This window comes from Nuphar pumila, chromosome 11 (genome assembly GCF_984573655.1).
Source record: "Nuphar pumila chromosome 11, dmNupPumi1.hap1.1, whole genome shotgun sequence".
Taxonomy (NCBI): Eukaryota; Viridiplantae; Streptophyta; class Magnoliopsida; order Nymphaeales; family Nymphaeaceae; genus Nuphar; species Nuphar pumila.
The window spans coordinates 100,633,808-100,661,723 of NC_143259.1; the positions used below are offsets into that span (position 1 = coordinate 100,633,808).

General features: G+C 38.5%; 2 protein-coding genes across 2 annotated transcripts; both read right to left on the reverse strand.

Moving 5' to 3' along the window:
• Positions 1-7,141: 7,141 nt before the first annotated feature.
• Positions 7,142-8,649, reverse strand: LOC149822607 (aspartic proteinase nepenthesin-1-like). Its single transcript, XM_089980324.1, has 2 exons — positions 7,592-8,649; positions 7,142-7,469 (listed from the first exon to the last, which is right to left on the reverse strand). Exons 1-2 carry the CDS (start codon positions 8,647-8,649, stop codon positions 7,142-7,144), a joined length of 1,386 nt encoding a protein of 461 aa, XP_089836450.1.
• Positions 8,650-24,194: 15,545 nt separating this feature from the next.
• Positions 24,195-25,702, reverse strand: LOC149822608 (aspartic proteinase nepenthesin-1-like). The gene is made up of 2 exons (XM_089980325.1): positions 24,645-25,702; positions 24,195-24,522 (listed from the first exon to the last, which is right to left on the reverse strand). Exons 1-2 carry the CDS (start codon positions 25,700-25,702, stop codon positions 24,195-24,197), a joined length of 1,386 nt encoding a protein of 461 aa, XP_089836451.1.
• Between the last annotated feature and the right edge of the window lie 2,214 nt (positions 25,703-27,916).

A 27,916-nucleotide genomic window follows, 5' to 3' on the forward strand; every position in this document is an offset into this window, starting at 1 on the left:
AAAATGGTCCAACCAAAGTTGTGCAATGTTACAACGGGTATATCGTAAATAGTTATTGATTTCATACAAAAGACTATGGTATAAACAAATTAACGATGAATAGTGGTGTGTGTGTCACGGGTAGCAGCTACGGTGAAAATGAACATGATTATTACGGTGTTATAGAGGAAATAATGGACTTGACTTACTTAGGCATAAATAATAGGGTAACGTTATTCAAGTGTCATTGGTTTGATTCCACTGCAACAAGAGTCGACAAAGCCTCAGGCATTGTGGAAGTGAATCACAAATAAAGGTTTGGAACATATGAACCATTCATATTAGCCTCGCAAGCTCAACAAATTTATTATACTTCGTATCCGTGTACAAAAAAGTCAGATAGAAATGAATGGTGGGCAATTTGCAAGGTGAAGTCCAAACTATACCCTGAGTATGATCTGTTACAAGAAAACAAGTTAACTGAAGAGAGTGATTACTATCAATCAGATGATATCTATGACTTCTCTTATGGTCACGATGTTGCGCATGAAATGTATGTCATATCTTCATTGGTCGATGAAACATTCATAGAAGAATGTGATCCAAATGATATACCAAGTGGATGGGTAAACAATGAAGAAGAAGATCATGAAGAAGATCTTGTGGTGACCGTTCACCCCCAAGTACATAGAAGAAACTTGAACTTTAGCATCAACGCGATGTTCTGCGAGTTTATTATTCTATGTATTTTAGATACTCTAGAGGCTTGATGACCCTGTCCATGGTGGGGTGGTAGAACTCATACCGGGATAACCCCATTAGATCATTTTGGATGCATCCTCTACTGCAGTAGTGAAGTTCAATCCCTAGATCTTAAGGATAACCTGACCTCCAAACCTTCTGAGTGGCAGAAGGTCCCTTGAACTTTTTGGTTCATAATAAATTCATGTCACTTATGGTTGTACTATTACTCTTTACCACAGTGAGCATAAGTCCTAAAGGGGTTCGGCGTCATAACCATAATTATAGGATATTCGAATGCCACTTGGGAAAATTACTGTGTTATGAATTAAAGGACATATGTATCCCAAACCCATTTAGTATTTTTAAGCACAAACCACCCATGTGGTCAAGGGACTATTGCTAAGTTTTATTCATATGCATGCAAGACTCCACTCTCGGCATCTACGACCTTCACAAGCGTTTCACCTCTTTCAGGTGGACAACCAACTCTGACACGTTGGCCCATATGAGTCTTATTGTATAATAGTGTTTTACATGAGCAGATATATACAATGATCACCTTTGATCGACTGCTCGGCGTATGTAGCCACGCCCATACTTTGTAAAAATTTTCTTAATATAATATGATTGACATAATGTAATGCCATTATTATTTCTCATAATTTTGATTCCTAAAATAACATCTGCAACACCCAAATATTTCATATAAAACATGAAAGATAAAAATCTTTGTTTGGTTTACGCATTCACTATTAGAACAAAAAAGAAGCATATCATCAACACATAAATAAATAATCATAATATAATTATAATCTACTTTATTATAGACACACTTATCAACATCATATATTTTAAAACCATTATTTATTAGAGAACTATCAAATTTCTAACTCATTATGTATTTTGGAATATGAGTGTTCAATCCGGTTTTTGGTCTAGATCTCATTGTATTACCGTTTCATTGAAAGCTTTAAGAGACACTCTTGGTTGTGACCGTACCGAACATAAAGGACATGCCGACCACGACCTAGGAGTGCCTCAACCACCATGTCGGAGCACTACCACATATCTTGGGTAGGTTTGTGCATCAAACAATACCAAAGTTCTACTCTTCTTGATATATACATATTTGTTTGTGTTTTTGAGATTGTAGTTGAGTCGAACAATTTCAAGACCCCTTTTATGCAATAAATATGTATTTGCTTATGCTTTTGAGATTATTCTCGCATCGAACGATGCCAAGGCTTCTGCTTTTCGCAATGTGTGTATATATATATATATTTGCTTATGTATTTAAGATTATCGTCGCCTCGAACGATGTCAAGGCTCCTGCTTTCCGTAATATATATGTATTTTCTTATGCTTTTAAGATTGTCATCGCATCGAATGATGTCATGGATCCTGCTTTTCTCAAATATATACCTATTTGCTTTTTGCAAGTTATTTAGTTCGATTTTACCACCTGAACCTTAAATATACTTTCACTTATGTCATTGCGCTATATCGTGCACATGCTCCTACTTATATTATATATAGTTGTGCATAAGTAAGTATATAAATGAGGGTCAACTCCTATCACCAAATGTGATTCCATATGCCAATCCTTGTTCACGACTTTGATTGACGAAAGAAACCCCTATTGGAAATGTTTCAATGTTTGTGTAAAACCGCTTTTACGTAACCTCCTAAGTCACTTGCGCATGACCTAACTAAGGCCTAGGTTCCAATGAACCATGATAGACATAAAGTACACACAACAGTGCACATCTATCCTCGATTTAAGCATAGTATTTCTTCTATCAAAGAGAGGAAGTGCTGCCGAATTTTTTGAAAAGATGTTCATCGAGCTTAAATGAACATAACGCTTTCTCCGTCAAAAATAGGAGGTGATGGTAAATTTTTTGAAAGATGCTCACTGAACTTAAAAAGAGCATATCACATCCTCCATCAAACAGAGGAGGTGCTGCCGAAATATTTGGCAAATTACTTTCCTGAGCAAGTTTGAATGACACAATGATGACCCTGTTGTCGGAACTCAGACTGAATGGCTCGTTCTACCTCCGCTTGTAAGGGCACCATACACATAAGTGTCGATGCACTAGAGTAGTTGTTGTGCCTTGACTAGGTCAGTACTTGTTGCATCTACATATGCCAAGCAGTCAATCAATGGTGATCCTTGTATATACATGCTCATGTGAAATACTATTATACAACAAGACTCGTAAGGGTGACGTGTCAGAGTTGGTTGTCCACCCGAAAGGAGTGAAACGCTCATGAAGGTCGTTGATGCCGAGGGCGGAGTCTTGCATGCATATGAATAAAACTCAACGATAGTCCCTTGACCACATGGGTGGCTCGTGTTTCCAAATACTGAATGGGGTTGGGGTACATATGTCCTTTAGTGCATAACACATTGATTTTCCTAAGTGGCATTCAAATGTCTTATAATTATGGTTATGTTGCCGAACCCCTTTAAGACTTATGCTCACCGTGGTAGGCAGTGATGGTATAACCACGAGTGACATGGATTTATTATCAACCAAAGAGTTCAAGGGACCTCTCGCCATTCAGAAGGTTTGGAGGTCGGCTTATCCTTAAGATCTAAGGATTGAACCCCACTAGTGCAGTAGAGGATGCATCCAAAATTACCTGGTGGGATTATCTCGGTATGATTTCTACCGCCCCACCATGGACAGGGTCATCAGGCCTCTGGGGTATCTAAAATACGTAGAATAATAAACCTCTAGAACATCACGTTGATGTCGAAGTTCAAGCTTCTCCCCTGTACTAGGGGGTGAATGATTAATATCGAAACAATGCATTAGTTCTAGGTTCAACAATGAATAAATGAATGAATGAATGTGTGTTGTTCTGATGATTCACGTATAACCATGTGAAAGGTATTGAGATCAATATAATACTGAACCGATAGGGCAAAGACCTATTTTGTATCCGCATGACTAAGCTAAGCTCGATGAGCTCTCATTGGGATTCGTGGGATATAGATATACCAAGTCTTGGAGACTTGAGTTTTGATGTTTCAATTGTGGCACTAAGGAGGCTTTTGTGATATACACTAAGTCTTGGAGAATTAAGCATTGTTTCGAACTGTGGCCCTAAGTGGCTCCTTGTATTTTTAGAATTTATACTTGCTTTGAGTTGAATGTTTTCCTACCATACCAACAATGGTTCTGACACCGTTTTATGGGGGATATATGTACTGAACCTCTGATGCGATATGCGGAGCAAGGCGGCATCGAGTTCCAAGGTTTCTTCAGATAATGTTGAACCCTTTCCTTTTCAAACCCAGTTTTAAAGAATAATGTTTTTTCAAGCAGTAATATTTGTAATAAATAACTCATTTTCATAAATAGAATACTTTAATGGTCAATGAGTGCTTGGCCAGATACCCGTAACTTGCCGAGCATTTTCTAAAATTGACAACTCATTATCGTCTATTGCTGTTGCTAAAAACCTTTTCTAAATTCTGCTGTAAAGAAAAAAAAATCCATGAAGTTTTGACCAAGTGTTGTTTTGAAAATCCAGAGCATACAGATACTTTGCAGGCAACACATGATGTATTTAACAGAAAAAATTCATATGCAACAATTTCATAGTCGATATTCTTTTAGAAATAGATCAACAATGAGTGTAACTTCTTCATTTTCATTAAAATTATTAAGCAAATTTTTGCCTTTTGAATATGTCTCTCTTCCTTTCTCTCCAAGCCCCATCCGTAAAGATGTGGTTTTCTAGTTGTCTTATAAAAATGGCCAATGCACACCTTGGGTTACAAACTTGCAATATATATATATATATATATATATATATATATATATATATATATATATATATATATATATATATATATATATATATATATATATATATAAAAGTGTGTGTGTGTGTGTTTCAAAAAAATCAAAACGACTATTTATTAAATATAAGGCATTCTGTGATTTCATATATATATATATATATAACCAATATGTTGTTTTTCTAATACATGAAATAGACAGACACATTCAATAAGAGCTCTCCTTGTTCCTTATTGCTCCCAGTATGCATACACATATATTCAGAAGGTTGTATGTCCTCAATCAAGGGAAGGCCTTCTTAATTTTCCATGTCCTTGCTTGCATATTCTTTGCACACACACTTAATTATTTTCCAATCAAGAAACAGTTTGACCCAAAATCTGCAAAAAATGAAATCCACCAACTTTTCCCAAGCTGCAATATGAATCCATAAATTTGACATCTGAATCATCTTGAGTATTAAAGTAATATCAAGAGAAGAACAATATATCACTATCTATTTCATATGAAGTGTTGTATACTTGGCTTTATCTTACTGTTGCTTATCCCTGGCATATTAATTATGAGAATAAACTTGAGCTAACATTGTACTATATAGTAGTTTCACGACCAATATGGTTTTTCAAGGTAGGTCAAGCGACACTTCTGGCAGCTAAAGTTAGTCTGTTGGTCAGACTGGACTACACCTTGTCTTTGTAGTAGTTTCACAACCGATGAATCATAGTTCTTTTTTTGAAACTCTCTCTTGCAGAAAGGTAGTCATGATTCCTGCCCACTTGGGAATTTTCTCTTGTTCCCATCGCTTGTTGCTAGCCTCTTTCCTGCGATACCCTTGGATCACTCCCAGTCTGTATTAATCCTTGAAGCTACTATCACGACAACTTGAAACTTATGGGGCATGCTTGTTATCATGCGAGACCGCAAACCTTTCTGTAATTTATTGATGTATTTGAATGTCCTCTCCTGATCAGTCTCAATTAACTTGGAGTAGTGTCGCTCTGTGTTCTGAAACTTGGTAGTTTAGTAAATAAGACTCATATCATATTGTTCTAGTATCAAAGAATTGAAAAAATAGAAAGAGAGGGGTTCAACCAAGAACCCTACAACATGCAGAGTGGACAACATCAAACACCCTGCTTGGAAAAGGTAGCATCTGGGGTGCCCATAACAACTAATAATGTTGGGATTCCCCTCCCATGATTAAACTGCACTTGAGCTTCGTGTTCATTGATCCTTGGAACCAATAACGGCTAGATCCAAGTTCAGGCGACTAAGATCGGTAGGTTATGTGAGTAAAACAAGTACAATTTTAGCTATATAAGTAGGCAATCAATATTGATAACCAAATCAATCCAAATTGAATGGGCACTAGCTGTATGATGAAGAAGACTAAGTTGTAACCTGCTTGAGGCCTATCCAGCTGAAGTGTCAGATCACATTTTTTTTAGGTCAGACAAAGCACATATATTTGAAAGATAAATAACCTCAGCAACACTTCTACATAATCATAACAAGAAACAAAAAATTTACACAATTACAATATATATAGTAGCCCAGATCCTCAAAACACAAATTGCCTGACATAATCAGATGATTATCTATAGCTGATCACGCATTGATCAACAACTATGCTTCTATTTTAACGTAAAAAGGACTTTTAGCAGTGGTCATGACTGTCGCTAAAAGTCAATTTTCCTCCAAGAGCATTAGCGGTGGCCGTGACCACTGCTAATGCTCATTTTTTGCACAAAATCGATGTGCAAGGCGCATCCAATCATCATTCAATGATCTACCCAGTTGACATTACAGGTTTTTCATATATATATATATATATATATATATATATATATATATATATAGATATATATGCTGGGAGTGACAGCTCGAATGTTGTTTTGGTAATCTCGAGAATAGGTTGGCATCACTTTGGCACATGTAATTCATCAATGGTAAGGCACAACAAATGCACTCGGCTATTATATAACCATTACATGTAAATGTCTTATTAATAGAGATGAATCCTTTTTGGTGACATATGGTCCTTGTAGTTAAGTCAGTCATGTTCGTGCTTTTCTTTCTTCATCAAATCTTTGGACCCAACATATGACATGTATTAAGATGTCTTAATAAAGAATTATCTTGGATTTAGATCTTGTATGAATCATCAGTGAGAACTCTGTAGTTCTTTTGTGCACGATTTTGAACATAAATTTGGCATTCATAGAGACTCAAACTCTATGCTTCCTTCAAATGCACCTCATTTAGTCTTGCTCGGATGCAAATCATAAGTGTGTTCAACTGTTGAGAGAGAGAGATGTTATTAAATGCCAAAAGGAAAATACTGGGATTACTGCAAATACATGTGCTTGCTTGCTGAAACTCTAATTGAATGAACAACTTCCACTCTTTATTTTTGTTTTTTAAAGAAGGATAAAATTCACTTGATCTGTAAAATCAGTACAAGAGGTCTGCAGGAATGATGATGAGGTATCACCCTGCTACAAAACTAGCGAATAAAAATACTTCCACTCTTTCAAAAAAATAAAAGTCCCATTCATGGAGCTTCCAAGGAAACAGAAGAGGGTTATAGAAAGCGCGGTTCACAGTTTACCACATTCTGCAGGTGTGAAAGTGATGAGGTTGTTGCCAAGGTCGTAAAGGACGTGGAAGTTGGCCAGCATGACGCCTCCAATTATTGAAACTATGGGCACTGTTGATGGCATCAACACTGAGCAACTCAAGCCTGTATCTAGATCGCGAACGAAATATTGGCTTCTGGAAACATCGAGATCACCACCCTCAAAATGAAAGGTAACATTAGGGATGGACGCTGATTCTGGCAATGATTGGTAGCAGAGATCAAGCCCCGCCTTTGAGGAATCAGCAACCGGTAAACCGATAGCCTTGACGAGTGCATCCCTCACTCGCCTATCACAAGTGAAACACCATATTAAGTACGCATCAGTTGCAAGTTTTGTTCAATGAACATGGGTTTAGGTACCCCATTACCCCAAATTAGAGCAAGAAATTAAAGTGAGACGGTTTCTTACATGTAAGCGGGTGGTACTATATTGGTAAGCGCTGAGCCTGAGTCGATGATGGTACCACCTACTGCTACTCCATAAGACTCGCCCCGGAAATAACCACTGGGTATTAGGAGACGCTTCCCTCCGACACTGATATCCTCCAAGTTCACTAAATAAGAATCCTTGAAGAGCGGGTTAACTACCAGCGGCGTCGTTGTCGAGGCGTCTGAGCTGATCAAGGCAGCACTGTGGCCCAACACGAGTCGACTCGATTTGTAAACAGAGTCATTAAACAAAGTGAAGCAATAGGAGAATCGGTTATCGATTAACGACCCTAGTTGAGAGACGAGTGACATCGGGCTCCGATCTAGCCCAACTATGCCAGCACCCTCATCGAAACCTTGGTTGTGATTGCCGCAGCCGAACCCAATATTCTTAAACGATACGGTTCGATTCCCCGAGCCCAAGGTGAACGTCTCTAAGGCAAGGGATCCTTGGGAAGTAGCTGGAGTCTCATAATCGAGCTTGTAGTTGCATCCACCAGTAGAATTATCCAATGTAGTTACACGCAAAGTTAGGGAGGAACAGAGAGGATTGGAGTGTAGCATCCTCGAAAAGGAGGAGGAATTTGACGGGCTAAATATTGGTTCTCTGTTGGAGCAATTGATGCATGGATCGCATTGTGTCCATACAAGAGGACTACCAGTATCAACCATGGCGGAGAAGGAGCGTGGGGGTGTTCCAATCGCTAGATTCATTAAGTACTCACCGACTCTGGCCTCAACCGAAACTTCGACATCATCATCACCTTGTGCCTGATGTTTACCATGCCGGATTTTCTGATGCAGCTTCCGAAGCCGATGTTTCTCTCGGCTAGCTGCTCTGTGTAATCGCTCCAAGTGGGTAAAACTGCGGTGTGCATCGACATGAATCAACTCTACATGAATGTCCAGGGCGGCCGTCGACGTCGTCATGTCAGCGGCGGCAAAGGTGGTGGTTGAGTATGATAGGAGAAGATGAGCGGTAAGCACAATGAGGAGGAAGAAGGACGATACGTGGTGAGATGGTGGTGCAATTGCCATGTTGGTAGTATTGAGTGTATGAACCAGGTTAGTGATGCTAAATTGTGGAATATTTATAAGCAGAGAAGGTTGTTAATTAAGAGGGAAATTGTAACTGAACATCCATTAATGTTGGGCTGGCACACCAGCTATCCATCTATTCACGTAATCTAAGATGGGGTTTTCATGGTTGGAAGTAACAGCTGTTTCTTCAGTCTATTAGTAGCATTGGAGCGCATGTCTTGTTAAGGGTTACATGCGGTTGGAAGTAACAGTTGTTCGGCAAATGAGCAAGACTAAGGCAAGGGTTACCATGTGGTTCAGTTCGGACCGACCCGAAAGACCCATTTTTGCATGGGTTCGCCCTGTTTTTGTGTACATCTACAACCAGTTAATTTGGGCCAAATATATGTGAGGGCCTTTTTCTTCTTTACGTGAAAATTTTGTCGACTATTTAAATGAATTGGGTTTGGGCAATCACCAAATAATCAAGCATGTATCCATTATAATTTCTTTTATTGACAGTTATTTGTATCTAAAATATCAAGACCCGAGCTGAAACCTGAAGTTTTTAATACCCAAACCGATCATACCTGAACCTGTGAAGACACAAACCGATCATTTCTAATTGTCACACCAATGCCATATCCATACTTGTATACCCAAATAAGCGACGACTTTTTTTTTACCCAAATAAGATCGCGATTTCTCACCATTCAATGAAAATATGTTTATGTTTTCCCAGAAAATGTAAGAAAATCATGAAAGAATCGACTGAAATTGCTTCTCAAGGTTTTCTTCATAAACCACTGATTGAGCATGAAATCAACCATTATTTCCTAAATAATTCGATTTTGGTTTGTGTTCTTTGAAAAATATCTTCCCTACGAATCAACATTCAGATTCTTTTAATTTCTCTATATGGTTTAATTTGTTTCTTTGTTTATCTTGTTGTGTTCTTTTGGCAAGTGATTAGTGGGCTTAAAGGGGTGAGCTCTCTCCTTCACTCGATTTCTCAAAGAGGGTTTCAAGATTTCAAAAAACCACTCCCTATGTTTTTGGGCGGGTTTTGGATTTCGAATCCAGCAGGGTGGATCCACAATAGCCAAACTAACAAAAATAAATAAAAAAAGTACTACCCTAATCCCGCATACACCCTCCGATGGCCCAAATGGATCCTAACGGGCCATCGAAACCTAAACAAGAAAAAAATACAAGGATTTAAAAAATCTCACTATGCTAAAAATTACATCTCAAGCAAAATGTGTTTGAAGACACGCTAAAAATAAAACTCCAGACTTCTCAATCTTGGTGGGAGCTTGGCCTTAGCATTCGGGTTCGATGGTTCATGTTTTTTTATTCAAGCTCACTCAGACGCGCTGCATCAGGGATCAAAAAGGCTTCACCCTCATAGCCTGCACCCTGCCAAGTGGATTACTATAGTGCCGACAAAAACATTCATCAATAAATATTTTGTATTTAACTAATTTCATAAACTTAAAAGGAACAAAATAATATATATCCTTGGATGACAAAATGAATTCATCATGTCCGAAATTTACCTGATCACTCCACCTTGTGAAACCTTCTCGAAAATTGAAACTTACATGTTCTCATATTTCTAAAAAAAATTGGAATTCGCAATAGGCTTTCTTTTCATAGTATTTCATCAAAAAGATAATATCTAGCAATTTTACCTTGTGCTAAAGCAATCAAATCCCTAGAAAAAAATGAATCATCAACGGGTTATTATCAATGATTCATCCATAATTTTTCTAGGATTGCTTTACTGATGACAAAACTCTTACATAAGAAAATCAAGTTTGAGCGGACACTACAAGAAAATAGGGGATTAGCGACGGATATTAGCGACGAAAAAATTCCATCGCTAATTTGCGAGGGATTAACAAGAGAAACAAATCCGTCGCTAAGAACCATAATATTTACAAAAATATCAATGGAATCGCTTCCATCGCAAATTAGTGACAACTTAGCGATGAAATGTTTGGTCGTAATAACCGCGTATTTTAGCGGCGGATTTGGCGAGAAAAAGTGTGTCGTCGCTATCTCGCGATGGATTTAGCGACAGAATAGTTTTGTCGCTACGTAGTTATATTAATTTACGACGGCTTTACGACTGATTTAGGCAGTCGTGAAATCCGTCGCTAAATGTCCCGTAAATCCCTAATCAAAGCCCTCTTTCTCTTTTTTGTTCCGCTGTTCCCACCGGCCACCCTCTCCCTCCTGCCGCCCCATATCTCGCTCATCGACGTCTCCCCGACCCCCACCGCCCGCCGCCCGTCACTCTCCGGCCTGCCGCCGTACCCGTTGCCCCCGGTTCGCCCCCCCCCGACCGACGTCTCCCAGATTTTTCTGATAAAAGACACATTTTTTTTCTGATAAAAGGCGCGGATGCCACTTTTAGTTTTTCCGGCAGGGGGTCGCCCCCCCGGCCTCGTTAGTGTTTTTCGGCAGGGGGCAAACCCGCTGCCGCGTGTTGTGTTTTCCAACAGAGGGCCTGAACCCCTGCCGCGTGTTGTGTTTTTCGACAGAGGGGCGACCCCCCTGTGGCGTTTTCTGTTTCCCGGCAGGGGGTCGCCCCCCTTGCCTCGTTAGTATTTTCCGGCAGGGGGCCGACCCCCTCCCGCGTGTTGTGTTTTTCGGCAGGGGGGCGACCCCCTGCCCCTTATTTTTTCGGCTGGGGGGCGACCCCCTGCCTCTTTTTTTTTTCGAGCAGGGGGTCGCCCGTTGCCTCATTTTTTTATTCGTGCAGGGGGTCGCCCCCGTGCCTCTTTTTTTTTTCGGCAGTGGGGCGCCCCCTGCCTCATTTGTTTTCTCCGCCAGGAGGTCGACCCCTGCCTTATTTTTTTATTCGGGCAGGGGGTCGCCCCCGTGATCCTCTGGTAGGGGGGAGGGGTGTGACCCTGCCTCTTTTTTTTTTGCGGCAGGTGGTCGCCCCTCCGACCTCTGGTTTTTTTTTTGGCAGGGGCGACGGGTCGAGGTTCAGGAACCCGGCGCTCGTCGGGCGCCTAAACCATGTCATCACCCTATGCCTGCCGCTTCGAGAGACGATCACTGCCTCTGGAGTGTCTTCATTTTAACACTGTGTGATTTCATTTTAACACAGTATCTCTTGCAGATTTCTCAACATATCCAGTTTGTGCTCTTCCACCCGTGGTAAGTAATTGACAAAAATAATGCAAATCGGGTAAATACCCGTGGTGAGTAAGTGATGCAAGCGCTTCACATGTTATTTAATTTATTGAATGCAACACTTTACTGTTCACACACTCACTTAGTTGTTGATATCTAGGACTGCTTTGTTGGAGTTTGGACATCATGGTGAGCATGATTTTAATGTACGAGAATAGAAGTGTTCTTATTTTTGGAGTACGGATTGCATGCTAGGCATGACAGTAGTTAGCGAGATATTGAAGTATGTTTGTTGGAGGTACATGTTTGACATTTTTTTATATGAATGATTTCCATGTATTGCAATATTTGATGTGATTATATACATGTTTGCATGTAGTTAATTTCAATTTAATTATGACTTCCATGTGAAATTGTATAATGATAGTATGCTTCAAATTAATGCATCATGTTATGAATAGTTTTGCATATAAAAATATTAAGTTATCAATGCATGCATCATAATTCTTGTGATTGTATGACATCATATATTGCATGATAAATTTGATATTTTCTTCATCATAGCATTTTGATGGTTTTCTTTTAACTGGTTTGGATACATTTCGTAACATCATTCGACAAAATGACTACAAACCGTTTATGGATGTACCGTAGGGTAGTTGACAATGAGTTATCGCATGAATATATAGATGGTATTGAAAGTTTTATTGAATTTGCAACTGCAAGTGTCAGTACAGTGGATCCCACAGGTCGGATTAGGTGTCCCTACAAGATTTGTAAGAATAATCGATTTGTAGAACCTCATGGCGTTAGAAATCACCTATACAGGAAGGGTTTTGTGAGTGATTATCAGAATTGAATGTTTCATGGAGAAGAATTTAGAAGCAATTTTAATGCACGGGTGAATGTAGTGCACGATAATCCATATATGGATTTGATATTTGATGCCACAGGAACAGAACTCGGTTCTGCTGTGGGTCCTAGTGATGTAAGAATTGCAGTAGATAAAGAATCACCAAACGATGCAGCTAGTAGATTTTATGATTTACTTAGAGATGTTGATGAACCACTTTGGAACGGTTGCAGGAGTCACACTATCTTTTCTGCAGTTTTTCAACTAATGAATTTGAAGTCCGAGTATAATTTGAGTCAATCATGTTTTGATCATTTGTGCATGATTGTGAAGAGTATGTTGCCCAAAGATGAGAAATTGCTACAAAATTTCTATCGTGCGAAAGTTATAGTCAACGCTCTAGGTATGAGGTATAAAAAGATATATGCTTGTCCAAATAACTGTATGTTGTATTTCAAGGATCAGGAAAACAACATATCTTACCCTTCATGTGGGCATCCTCGATTCAAGCCAAAAACAAGAGGAAATGGTAGCACGAGATCAAAAGAAGTTGCATACAAGTCGCTACGCTACTTTCCTATCATTCTTAGATTGCAACGATTTTATATGTCTTTAAGGACAGCTAAACACATTATATGGCATGCAAATAAAGTTTGACATGATGAAGACAAGATCACGCATCCTGTTGACACCGAAGCTTAGAAACACTTTAATCATACTCATCAGAACTTCGCAATGGAGGTGAGAAATGTTAGACTCGGTCTATGTACAGATGTATTTAATCCATTTGGTGTAGATCAACTCCATACTCATGCTGGCCAGTATTTGTAACTCCATACAACCTTCCATCAAGCTTATGTATGAAGCGTCCAAATCTTTTCTTGTCTCTATTGATCCTTTGTCTGACCTCATCTCGCCAAAATCTTGATGTATATTTAAGGTCATTGATTGATGAACTACAAGTACTGTGGGATGACGGTGTTACCACGTATGATGCTGACAAAAAACAAAATTTCAATATGAAGACCGTTGTTCTATGGACAATCAGTCACTTCCCTGCATATGATATGTTATCTGGTTGAAGCACACATGAGAGGTTGGCATGTCCGTACTGCATGGATGATACAAAATCTTTTAGATTGACACATGGAAAGAAGCCTTGCTGGTTTGAGTGTCATCATCGATTTCTACCGAGCGACCATCCGTTACGACGACAAAGGAATGCGTCTCGAGCAGACACAACTCAAATGAAAGGTCTAGCCACAAGATTGTCTGGCATAGAGATTTTAAGAAGATTGCGATACTTTCCAGATATATTAACATATGCCCGTAGTTCGACGTCCTTCCTTGGATTTGGAAAGGATCACAATTAGACAAAGAAATCTATTTTTTGGGAACTACCATATTGGCCGACCCTATTGATACAACATAATTTGGATGTGATGCATGGGGAGAAAATGTGTTTGATAATTTGTTTAATATAGTAATGAATGATAAAGGGAAAACAAAGGATAATTCGAAGGCCCGTATGGATTTAAAAGTAATATGTAAATGACCAGAATTGGAACTCAAAGAGTATAATGGCAAAGTACTGAAACCAAAGGTAAGGTACGTGCTTGGACCTGATCAAATAAAGCAGGTATGTCAATGGTTGAGGCAGTTGAGATTTTCATATATATATGTCTCTAACATTGCTCGTGTTGTGAAGATTGACGATGAACACTTATATGGGTTGAAGAGTCAAGATTGTCATATCTTTATGCAACGATTGATACTCCTAGCATTCCATGATATGTTAGACAAACCTATGGGGGTATTGTCTGAGTTGAGCAGATTTTTTTGAACATTGTGTGCATCGAAAGTTGGTTGTACTTTTTGCAATGGGTATTTTTAAAAGATAATTTCAATAAAAACTTGGGAAAATCGTCAACCAAAGATATAAAAACCGACTTTCCACAGAGTGGCGAGTACGGGTCGAATGCACAGGGAACGAGATACTTCTGAATTAATTCTAAAATAACACTTTTTTAATATAACAAGGTTTACAATCTATGTCAATATTACAAATTAAATGAAATAACACTCTAACTATGAAAATAAACTAAAATAGGAGGCTAAGTCTTCTGCAGGTCTCCAGAGGCAAAACTGTCTTTTCATAACATGTGCTTTGGCACCTCATATTTGAATTACACTTGTGAACCTATTCTAACTTATCAACCTACACAATAAAAACACAAAGTCAGTACACAATTAAAAATTAAAATTAACTTGCATCTACAATTAATTCTAAACTGATACAGAAATTAGATTACAATTAAACAACTAAAGAAAACTACAATTACAGTATCTAACTAATCTAACTAAGCAAAGTAACTCTAATTACTCTAACTAACTCTAATTCACTAACTACACTACTAGAAAACACTAAAACTACATGAAATTAAACAATTAACTAAAAGACTATTTTGTCCCTAAAGAAGGCAAAAATGGACTCTCACAACTTTTTGCAATTTACAGTTTTGAGGGAGCAAACGATTTCCGCTAAAGCTGAACGAAAATACAGAAAATCACATCTACATAACTCACGCACAAAATGGGTTCTAACTAGAAGAAAGGGATGAGAGAACCAACCTCCAGGGCGATCCGATGACTGAGGGGAAAGGCAGAGCGGACTTTGCTTGACTTCGCGCCACGAGAAACCTCGGTGATGCTGTCTAATATCCTTTTGTTGTCTCATTTGCAGGGATCCGCAAATGGTGTGCTCCAGGGTTCAGGGTCGACCGACCATGGAGGAGCGGGACCTCCACCATGATGGATACACTCCAACTGCAGCTGCAAAGAAACAAATCAAAAGTTAGTTCCAACAGGAGGAGAAGAAGGACAAGATGTGAAAAGAAAAGAATGAAAGAAGAAGATGGCGTCTCCATTGAAGATGAGCTTCATGGATAAGGAAGAACATGAATGGGAGGGGCGGCTGGGTGGAAGTGGAGGTGAGTAAGATTTATGCCCCTAGGGCACGAAAATCAAAGCAAAGACAAGGCTGGAATGGGCGTCCCTCTCCCCTATACACGATTTTGCTTGTTTTGGCTATTTTACAAAATCAGTGTTAAAAGATAAATATTTACTGGGCGCCTCATATAGGAGGGGTTTTTTAGAAAAGTATTAATGAAAAACTCAAATGGGCTGAAGCTGGGTTGAATCAATGTATTTTGACCCAAATCCAAGATCCAAATGGGCGTTTGGATCCAGATCTTCTAAATCGGATCCGAGATATGACCCGTTACATTATAAATGCATTAATTTTCTCAAATTAACTCTGATTTCGATGAAATTCGAACCAGAGCTCTATAATATCATTATGCACCTAAGTGTATGCCCTTAACCTATAGATGATGCATTTATATAGTAAAAATGTGTTAATAAAATAGAATATTTATGCATCATCAAAAGTCGTAGTATCTGATATAATGAATCTCGAGGACTTTGTCATCACTACTGTTTGTCTGCTAGAAAAGATTTTTCCGCCAGCATTTTTTGATGTTATGGAACATTTGATCATATATTTGCCATATGAACTAAGGGTTGGTGGTCCTGTGCAATATCGGTTGATGTACCCATTTAAAAGATATATGTTTTCTTATATTTGTGTCTTCAATGACAGATATTTCAAATTAGAAATGTATATTTTTTATAGATGCATGTTTGACCTCAAAAAAAAAGTTCGTAATAAAGCAAGAGTAGAAGACTCTATTTGTGAGGCGTACACTTTAGAAGAGATTTCAAATTTCTCATCTATGTACTTTGAACTTCACATTCCAACACGTTACACATGCCCGCCTTGTAACGATGATGGAGAACAAATAACTATAGCTGACAAACTGTCGATATTTCAACTACTTGGGCATGCATTTGGTAGTTGCTGATCAAGACTCTTAACAGATCGAGAGCAAGATGCAGCACACATCTATATTCTTTTTAATTGCTCAGTGATCGACCCATACATCGAGTAAGAATATGTAGACACAACACAATTCTAAATTCTTTTATGTGCTATACATGCATACATGGTTTGGTAATATAAGTATTTGTGGTTTGCAGACGATTTGATATGGAGTTGCGAAGAGAAGTTTCACATCTCACTGATGCAGAACTACAAAAAGAATGTGAAACTAAGTTTGTGGAGTGGTTGAAAGAATTGGTAAGGACGCTCACATAAATTGTGTACTTGTAAACAACACTAACTTACTTAGTTGGTCGTGATCACAATCATTGTTTATGTTTGTGTGTAGGTCTGCCATGGTGATGTTAAAGATCAAGGAATATGTGATTTACAAAATGGTCCAACCAAAGTTGTGCAATGTTACAACGGGTATATCGTAAATAGTTATTGATTTCATACAAAAGACTATGGTATAAACAAATTAACGATGAATAGTGGCGTGTGTGTCACGGGTAGCAGCTACGGTGAAAATGAACATGATTATTACGGTGTTATAGAGGAAATAATGGACTTGACTTACTTAGGCATAAATAATAGGGTAACGTTATTCAAGTGTCATTGGTTTGATTCCACTGCAACAAGAGTCGAGAAAGCCTCAGGCATTGTGGAAGTGAATCACAAATAAAGGTTTGGAACATACGAACCATTCATATTAGCCTCGCAAGCTCAACAAATTCATTATACTTCATATCCGTGTACAAAAAAGTCAGATAGAAATGAATGGTGGGCAATTTGCAAGGTGAAGTCCAAACTATACCCTGAGTATGATCTGTTACAAGAAAACAAGTTAACTGAAGAGAGTGATTACTATCAATCAGATGATATCTATAACTTCTCTTATGGTCACGATGTTGCGCATGAAATGTATGTCATATCTTCATTGGTCGATGAAACATTCATAGAAGAATGTGATCCAAATGATATACCAAGTGGATGGGTAAACAATGAAGAAGAAGATCATGAAGAAGATCTTGTGGTGACCGTTCACCCCCAAGTACATAGGAGAAACTTGAACTTTAGCATCAACGCGATGTTCTGCGAGTTTATTATTCTATGTATTTTAGATACTCTAGAGGCTTGATGACCCTGTCCATGGTGGGGTGGTAGAACTCATACCGGGATAACCCCATTAGATCATTTTGGATGCATCCTCTACTGCAGTAGTGAAGTTCAATCCCTAGATCTTAAGGATAACATGACCTCCAAACCTTCTGAGTGGCATAAGGTCCCTTGAACTTTTTGGTTCATAATAAATTCATGTCACTTATGGTTGTACTATTACTCTTTACCACAGTGAGCATAAGTCCTAAAGGGGTTCGGCGTCATAACCATAATTATAGGATATTCGAATGCCACTTGGGAAAATTAGTGTGTTATGAATCAAAGGACATATGTATCCCAAACCCATTTAGTATTTTTAAGCACAAACCACCCATGTGGTCAAGGGACTATTGCTAAGTTTTATTCATATGCATGCAAGACTCCACTCTCGGCATCTACGGCCTTCACGAGCGTTTCACCTCTTTCAGGTGGACAACCAACTCTGACACGTTGGCCCATACGAGTCTTATTGTATAATAGTGTTTTACATGAGCAGATATATACAACGATCACCTTTGATCGACTGCTCGGCGTATGTAGCCACGCCCATAATTTGTAAGAATTTTCTCAATATAATATGATTGACATAATGTAATGTCATTATTATTTCTCATAATTTTGATTCCTAAAATAACATCTGCAACACCCAAATATTTCATATAAAACATGAAAGATAAAAATCTTTGTTTGGTTTACGCATTCACTATTAGAACAAAAAAGAAGCATATCATCAACACATAAATAAATAATAATAATATAATTATAATCTACTTTATTATAGACACACTTATCAACATCATATATTTTGAAACCATTATTTATTAGAGAACTATCAAATTTCTAACTCATTATGTATTTTGGAATATGAGTGTTCAATCCGGTTTTTGGTCTAGATCTCATCGTATTACCGTTTCATTGAAAGCTTTAAGAGACACTCTTGGTTGTGACCGTACCGAACATAAAGGACATGCCGACCACGACCTAGGAGTGCCTCAACCACCATGTCGGAGCACTACCACATATCTTGGGTAGGTTTGTGCATCAAACAATACCAAAGTTCTACTCTTCTCAATATATACATATTTGTTTGTGTTTTTGAGATTGTAGTTGAGTCGAACAATTTCAAGACCCCTTTTTATGCAATAAATATCTATTTGCTTATGCTTTTGAGATTATTCTCGCATCGAACGATGCCAAGGCTTCTGCTTTTCGTAATGTGTGTGTATATATATATATATATTTGCTTATGTATTTAAGATTATCGTCGCCTCGAACGATGTCAAGGCTCCTGCTTTCCGTAATATATATGTATTTTCTTATGCTTTTAAGATTGTCATCGCATCGAATGATGTCATGGATCCTGCTTTTCTCAAATATATACCTATTTGCTTTTTGCAAGTTATTTAGTTCGATTTTACCACCTGAACCTTAAATATACTTTCACTTATGTCATTGCGCTATATCGTGCACATGCTCCTACTTATATTATATATAGTTGTGCATAAGTAAGTATATAAATGAGGGTCAACTCCTATCACCAAATGTGATTCCATATGCCAATCCTTGATCAAGACTTTGATTGACGAATGAAACCCCTATTGTAAATGTTTCAATGTTTGTGTAAAACCGCTTTTACGTAACCTCCTAAGTCACGTGCGCATGACCTAACTAAGGCCTAGGTTCCAATGAACCATGATAGACATAAAGTACACACAACAGTGCACATCTATCCTCGATTTAAGCATAATATTTCCTCTATCAAAGAGAGGAAGTGCTGCTGAATTTTTTGAAAAGATGTTCATCGAGCTTAAATGAGCATAACGCTTTCTCCGTCAAAAATAGGAGGTGATGGTAAACTTTTTGAAAGATGCTCACTGAACTTAAAAAGATCATATCGCATCCTCCATCAAACAGAGAAGGTGCTGCCAAAATTTTGTTAAGTAACGTTCCATAAAGTAGAAAGGATCATCAAGCTTCCTCTGTCAAACAGAGAAAGTGATGCCGAAATATTTGGCAAATTACTTTCTTGAGCAAGTTTGAATGACACAATGATGACCCTGTTGTCGGAACTCAGACTGAATGGCTAGTTCTACCTCCGCTTGTAAGGGCACCATACACATAAGTGTCGATGCACTAGAGTAGTTGTTGTGCCTTGACTAGGTCAGTACTTGTTGCATCTACATATGCCAAGCAGTCAATCAATGGTGATCGTTGTATATACATGCTCATGTGAAATACTATTATACAATAAGACTCGTAAGGGTGATGTGTCAGAGTTGGTTGTCCACCCGAAAGGAGTGAAACGCTCATGAAGGTCGTTGATGCCGAGGGCGAAGTCTTGCATGCATATGAATAAAACTTAACGATAGTCCCTTGACCACATGGGTGGCTCGTGTTTCCAAATACTGAATGGGGTTGGGGTAGATATGTCCTTTAGTGCATAACACATTGATTTTCCTAAGTGGCATTCAAATGTCTTATAATTATGGTTATGTTGCCGAACCCCTTTAAGACTTATGCTCACCGTGATAGACAGTGATGGTATAACCACGAGTGACATGGATTTATTATCAACCAAAGAGTTCAAGGGACCTCTTGCCATTCAGAAGGTTTGGAGGTCGGCTTATCCTTAAGATCTAAGGATTGAACCCCACTAGTGCAGTAGAGGATGCATCCAAAATTACCTGGTGGGATTATCTCGGTATGATTTCTACCGCCTCACCATGGATAGGGTCATCAGGCCTCTGGGGTATCTAAAATACATAGAATAATAAACCTCTAGAACATCACGTTGATGTCGAAGTTCAAGCTTCTCCCCTGTACTAGGGGGTGAATGATTAATATCGAAACAATGCATTAGTTCTAGGTTCAACAATGAATAAATGAATGAATGAATGTGTGTTGTTCTGATGATTCATGTATAACCATGTGAAAGGTAAAGAGATCAATATAATACTGGACCGATAGGGCAAAGACCTGTTTTGTATCCGCATGACTAAGCTAAGCTCGATGAGCTCTCATTGGGATTCGTGGGATACAGATATACCAAGTCTTGGAGACTTGAGTTTTGATGTTTCAATTGTGGCACTAAGGAGGCTTTTGTGATATACACTAAGTCTTGGAGAATTAAGCATCGTTTCAAACTGTGGCCCTAAGTGGCTCCGTGTATTTTTATAATTTATACTTGCTTTGAGTTGAATGTTTTCCTACTATACCAACAATGGTTCTGACACCGTTTTATGGGGGATATATGTACTGAACCTCTGATGCAATATGCGGAGCAAGGCGACATCGAGTTCCAAGGTTTCTTCAGATATTGTTGAACCCTTTCCTTTTCAAACCCAGTTTTAAAGAATAATGTTTTTTCAAGCAGTAATATTTGTAATAAATAACTCATTTTCATAAATAGAATACTTCAATGGTCAATGAGTGCTTGGCCAGATACCTGTAACTTGCCGAGCATTTTCTAAAATTGATAACTCATTATCGTCTATTGCTGCTGCTAAAAACCTTTTCTAAATTTTGCTGTAAAGAAAAAAAAATCCATGAAGTTTTGACCAAGTGTTGTTTTGAAAATCCAGAGCATACAGATACTTTGCAGGCAACACATGATGTATCTAACAAAAAAAATTCATATGCAACAATTTCATAGTCGAAATTCTTTTTGAAATAGATCAACAATGAGTGTAACTTCTTCATTTTCATTAAAATTATTAAGCAAATTTTTGCCTTTTGAATATGTCTCTCTTCCTTTCTCTCCAAGCCCCATCCGTAAAGATGTGGTTTTCTAGTTGTCTTGTAAAAATGGCCAATGCACACCTTGGGTATCAAACTTGCAATATATATATATGAAATCACATAATGCCTTATATTTAATAAATAGTCGTTTTGATTTTTATGAAACACACACACACACACTTATATATATATATATATATAAGTGTGTGTGTGTGTGTTTCATAAAAATCAAAACGACTATTTATTAAATATAAGGCATTATGTGATTTCATATATATATATATAACCAATATGTTGTTTTTCTAAAACATGAAATAGACAGACACATTCAATAAGAGCTCTCCTTGTTCCTTATTGCTCCCAGTATGCATACACATATATTCAGAAGGTTGTATGTCCTCAATCAAGGGAAGGCCTTCTTCATTTTCCATGTCCTTGCTTGCATATTCTTTGCACACCCACTTAATTATTTTCCAATCAAGAAACAGTTTGACCCAAAATCTGCAAAAAATGAAATCCACCAACTTTTCCCAAGCTGCAATATGAATCCATAAATTTGACATCTGATTCATCTTGAGTATTAAAGTAATATCAGGAGAAGAACAATATATCACTATCTATTCCATATGAAGTGTTGTATACTTGGCTTTATCTTACTGTTGCTTATCCCTGGCATATTAATTATGAGAATAAACTTGTGCTAACATTGTACTATATAGTAGTTTCACGACCAATATGGTTTTTCAAGGTAGGTCAAGCGACACTTCTGGCAGCTAAAGTTAGTCTGTTGGTCAGGCTGGACTACACCTTGTCTCTGTAGTAGTTTCACAACCGATGAATCATAGTTCTTTTTTTGAAACTCTCTCTTGGAGAAAGGTAGTCATGATTCCTGCCGACTTGGGAATTTTCTCTTGTTCCCATCGCTTGCTGCTAGCCTCTTTCCTGCGATACCCTTGGATCACTCCCAGTCTGTATTAATCCTTGAAGCTACTATCACGACAACTTGAAACTTATGGGGCATGCTTGTTATCATGCGAGACCGCAAACCTTCCTGTAATTTATTGATGTATTTGTCTGTCCTCTTCTGATCAGTCTCAATTAACTTGGAGTTGTGTCGCTTTGTGTTATGAAACTTGGTAGTTTAGTAAATAAGACTTATATCATATTGTTCTAGTATCAAAGAATTGAAAAAATAGAAAGAGAGGGGTTCAACCAAGAACCCTACAACATGCAGAGTGGACAACATCAAACACCCTGCTTAGAAAAGGTGGCCTCTGGGGTGCCCATAACAACTAATAATGTTGGGATTCCCCTCCCATGATTAAATTGCACTTGAGCTTCGTGTTCATTGATCCTTGGAACCAATAACGGCTAGATCCAAGTTCCGGCGACTAAGATAGGTAGGTTATGTGAGTAAAACAAGTACAATTTTAGCTATATAAGTAGGCAATCAATATTGATAACCAAATCAATCCAATTTGAATGGGCACTAGCTGTATGATGAAGAAGACTAAGTTGTAACCTGCTTGAGGCCTATCCAGTTGAAGTGTCAGATCACATTTTTTTTAAGTCAGACAAAGCACATATATTTGAAAGATAAATAACCTCAGCAACACTTCTACATAATCATAACAAGAAACAAAAAATTTGCACAATTACAATATATATAGTAACCCAGATCCTCAAAACACATAAATTGCCTGACATAATCGGATGATTATCTACAGCTGATCACGCATTGATCAACAACTATGCTTCTATTTTAACGTAAAAAGGACTTTTAGCAGTGGTCATGACTGCCGCTAAAAGTCAATTTTCCTCCAAGAGCATTAGAGGTGGCCGTGACCACTGCTAATGCTCATTTTTTGCACAAAATCGATGCGCAAGGCGCATCCAATCATCATTCAATGATCTACCCAGTTGACATTACAGGTTTTTCATATATATATATATATATATATATATATATATATATATATATATATGCTGGGAGTGACAGATCGAATGTTGTTTTGGTAATCTCGAGAATAGGTTGGCATCACTTTGGCACATGTAATTCATCAATGGTAAGGCACAACAAATGCACTCGGCTATTATATAACCATTACATGTAAATGTCTTATTAATAGAGATGAATCCTTTTTGGTGACATATGGTCCTTGTAGTTAAGTCAGTCATGTTCGTGCTTTTCTTTCTTCATCAAATCTTTGGACCCAACATATGACATGTATTAAGATGTCTTAATAAAGAATTATCTTGGATTTAGATCTTGTATGAATCATCAGTGAGAACTCTGTAGTTCTTTTGTGCACGATTTTGAACATAAATTTGGCATTCATAGAGACTCAAACTCTATGCTTCCTTCAAATGCACCTCATTTAGTCTTGCTCGGATGCAAATCATAAGTGTGTTCAACTGTTGAGAGAGAGAGAGAGATGTTATTAAATGCCAAAAGGAAAATACTGGGATTACTGCAAATACATGTGCTTGCTTGCTGAAACTCTAATTGAATGAACAACTTCCACTCTTTATTTTTGTTTTTTAAAGAAGGATAAAATTCACTTGATCTGTAAAATCAGTACAAGAGGTCTGCAGGAATGATGATGAGGTATCACCCTGCTACAAAACTAGCGAATAAAAATACTTCCACTCTTTCAAAAAAATAAAAGTCCCATTCATGGAGCTTCCAAGGAAACAGAAGAGGGTTATAGAAAGCGCGGTTCACAGTTTACCACATTCTGCAGGTGTGAAAGTGATGAGGTTGTTGCCAAGGTCGTAAAGGACGTGGAAGTTGGCCAGCATGACGCCTCCAATTATTGATACTATGGGCACTGTTGATGGCATCAACACTGAGCAACTCAAGCCTGTATCTGGATCGCGAATGAAATATTGGCTTCTGGAAACATCGAGATCACCACCCTCAAAATGAAAGGTAACATTAGGGATGGACGCTGATTCTGGCAATGATTGGTAGCAGAGATCAAGCCCCGCCTTTGAGGAATCAGCAACCGGTAAACCGATAGCCTTGACGAGTGCATCCCTCACTCGCCTATCACAAGTGAAACACCATATTAAGTACGCATCAGTTGCAAGTTTTGTTCAATGAACATGGGTTTAGGTACCCCATTACCCCAAATTAGAGCAAGAAATTAAAGTGAGACGGTTTCTTACATGTAAGCGGGTGGTACTATATTGGTAAGCGCTGAGCCTGAGTCGATGATGGTACCACCTACTGCTACTCCATAAGACTCGCCCCGGAAATAACCACTGGGTATTAGGAGACGCTTCCCTCCGACACTGATATCCTCCAAGTTCACTAAATAAGAATCCTTGAAGAGCGGGTTAACTACCAGCGGCGTCGTTGTCGAGGCGTCTGAGCTGATCAAGGCAGCACTGTGGCCCAACACGAGTCGACTCGATTTGTAAACAGAGTCATTAAACAAAGTGAAGCAATAGGAGAATCGGTTATCGATTAACGACCCTAGTTGAGAGACGAGTGACATCGGGCTCCGATCTAGCCCAACTATGCCAGCACCCTCATCGAAACCTTGGTTGTGATTGCCGCAGCCGAACCCAATATTCTTAAACGATACGGTTCGATTCCCCGAGCCCAAGGTGAACGTCTCTAAGGCAAGGGATCCTTGGGAAGTAGCTGGAGTCTCATAATCGAGCTTGTAGTTGCATCCACCAGTAGAATTATCCAATGTAGTTACACGCAAAGTTAGGGAGGCACAGAGAGGATTGGAGTGTAGCATCCTCGAAAAGGAGGAGGAATTTGACGGGCTAAATATTGGTTCTCTGTTGGAGCAATTGATGCATGGATCGCATTGTGTCCATACAAGAGGACTACCAGTATCAACCATGGCGGAGAAGGAGCGTGGGGGTGTTCCAATCGCTAGATTCATTAAGTACTCACCGACTCTGGCCTCAACCGAAACTTCGACATCATCATCACCTTGTGCCTGATGTTTACCATGCCGGATTTTCTGATGCAGCTTCCGAAGCCGATGTTTCTCTCGGCTAGCTGCTCTGTGTAATCGCTCCAAGTGGGTAAAACTGCGGTGTGCATCGACATGAATCAACTCTACATGAATGTCCAGGGCGGCCGTCGACGTCGTCATGTCAGCGGCGGCAAAGGTGGTGGTTGAGTATGATAGGAGAAGATGAGCGGTAAGCACAATGAGGAGGAAGAAGGACGATAGGTGGTGAGATGGTGGTGCAATTGCCATGTTGGTAGTATTGAGTGTATGAACCAGGTTAGTGATGCTAAATTGTGGAATATTTATAAGCAGAGAAGGTTGTTAATTAAGAGGGAAATTGTAACTGAACATCCATTAATGTTGGGCTGGCACACCAGCTATCCATCTATTCACGTAATCTAAGATGGGGTTTTCATGGTTGGAAGTAACAGCTGTTTCTTCAGTCTATTAGTAGCATTGAAGCGCATGTCTTGTTAAGGGTTACATGCGGTTGGAAGTAACAGCTGTTCGGCAAATGAGCAAGACTAAGGCAAGGGTTACCATGTGGTTCAGTTCGGACCGACCCGAAAGACCCATTTTTGCATGGGTTCGCCCTGTTTTTGTGTACGTCTACAACCAGTTAATTTGGGCCAAATATATGTGAGGGCCTTTTTCTTCTTTACGTGAAAATTTTGTCGACTATTTAAATCAATTGGGTTTGGGCAATCACCAAATAATCAAGCATGTATCCATTATAATTTCTTTTATTGACAGTAATTTGTATCTAAAATATCAAGACCTGAGCTGAAACCTGAAGTTTTTAATACCCAAACCGATCATACCTGAACCTGTGAAGACACAAACCGATCATTTCTAATTGTCACACCAATGCCATATCCATACTTGTATACCCAAATAAGCGACGACTTTTTTTTTACCCAAATAAGATCGCGATTTCTCACCATTCAATGAAAATATGTTTATGTTTTCCCAGAAAATGTAAGAAAATCATGAAAGAATCGACTGAAATTGCTTCTCAAGGTTTTCTTCATAAACCACTGATTGAGCATGAAATCAATCATTATTTCCTAAATAATTCGATTTTGGTTTGTGTTCTTTGAAAAATATCTTCCCTACGAATCAGCATTCAGATTCTTTTAATTTCTCTATATGGTTTAATTTGTTTCTTTGTTTATCTTGTTGTGTTCTTTTGGCAAGTGATTAGTGGGCTGAAAGGGGTGAGCTCTCTCCTTCACTCGATTTCTCAAAGAGGGTTTCAAGATTTCAAAAAACCACTCCCTATGTTTTTGGGCGGGTTTTGGATTTCGAATCCAGCAGGGTGGATCCACAATAGCCAAACTAGCAAAAATAAATAAAAAAAGTACTACCCTAATCCCGCATACACCCTCCGATGGCCCAAATGGATCCTAACGGGCCATCGAAACCTAAACAAGAAAAAATACAAGGATTTAAAAAATCTCACTATGCTAAAAATTCGATCTCAAGCAAAATGTGTTTGAAGACACGCTAAAAATAAAACTCCGGACTTCTCAATCTTGGTGGGAGCTTGGCCTTAGCATTCGGGTTCGATGGTTCATGTTTTTTTATTCAAGCTCACTCAGACGCGCTGCATCAGGGATCAAAAAGGCTTCACCCTCATAGCCTGCACCCTGCCAAGTGGATTACTATAGTGCCGACAAAAACATTCATCAATAAATATTTTGTATTTAACTAATTTCATAAACTTAAAAGGAACAAAATAATATATATCCTTGGATGACAAAATGAATTCATCATGTCCGAAATTTACCTGATCACTCCACCTTGTGAAACCTTCTCGAAAATTGAAACTTACATGTTCTCATATTTCTAAAAAAAATTGGAATTCGCAATAGGCTTTCTTTTCATAGTATTTCATCAAAAAGATAATATCTAGCAATTTTACCTTGTGCTAATGCAATCAAATCCCTAGAAAAAAATGAATCATCAACGGGTTATTATCAATGATTCATCCATAATTTTTCTAGGATTGCTTTACTGATGACAAAACTCTTACATAAGAAAATCAAGTTTGAGCGGACACTACAAGAAAATAGGGGATTAGCGACGAAAAAATTTCATCGCTAATTTGCGAGGGATTAACAAGAGAAACAAATCTGTCGCTAAGAACCATAATATTTACAAAAATATCAACGGAATCGCTTTCATCGCAAATTAGTGACAACTTAGCAATGAAATGTTTGGTCGTAATAACCGCGTATTTTAGCGGCGGATTGGGCGAGGAAAAGTGTGTTGTCGCTATCTCGCGACGGATTTAGCGACAGAATAGTTTTTTCGCTACGTAGTTATATTAATTTACGACAGATTTAGGCAGTCGTGAAATCCGTCGCTAAATGTTGCGTAAATCCCTAATCAAAGCCCTCTTTCTCTTTTTTGTTCCGCTTGTTCCCACCGGCCACCCTCTCCCTCCTGCCGCCCCATATC

Coding starts and splice junctions, on each gene's coding strand:
- LOC149822608 (XM_089980325.1), bottom strand. CDS start 25,702: ATGGCAATTGCACCACCATCTCACCACCTATCGTCCTTCTTCCTCCTC. Junction 24,523..24,644: donor ATAGTACCACCCGCTTACAT/GTAAGAAACCGT, acceptor CACTTGTGATAG/GCGAGTGAGGGATGCACTCG.
- LOC149822607 (XM_089980324.1), bottom strand. CDS start 8,649: ATGGCAATTGCACCACCATCTCACCACGTATCGTCCTTCTTCCTCCTC. Junction 7,470..7,591: donor ATAGTACCACCCGCTTACAT/GTAAGAAACCGT, acceptor CACTTGTGATAG/GCGAGTGAGGGATGCACTCG.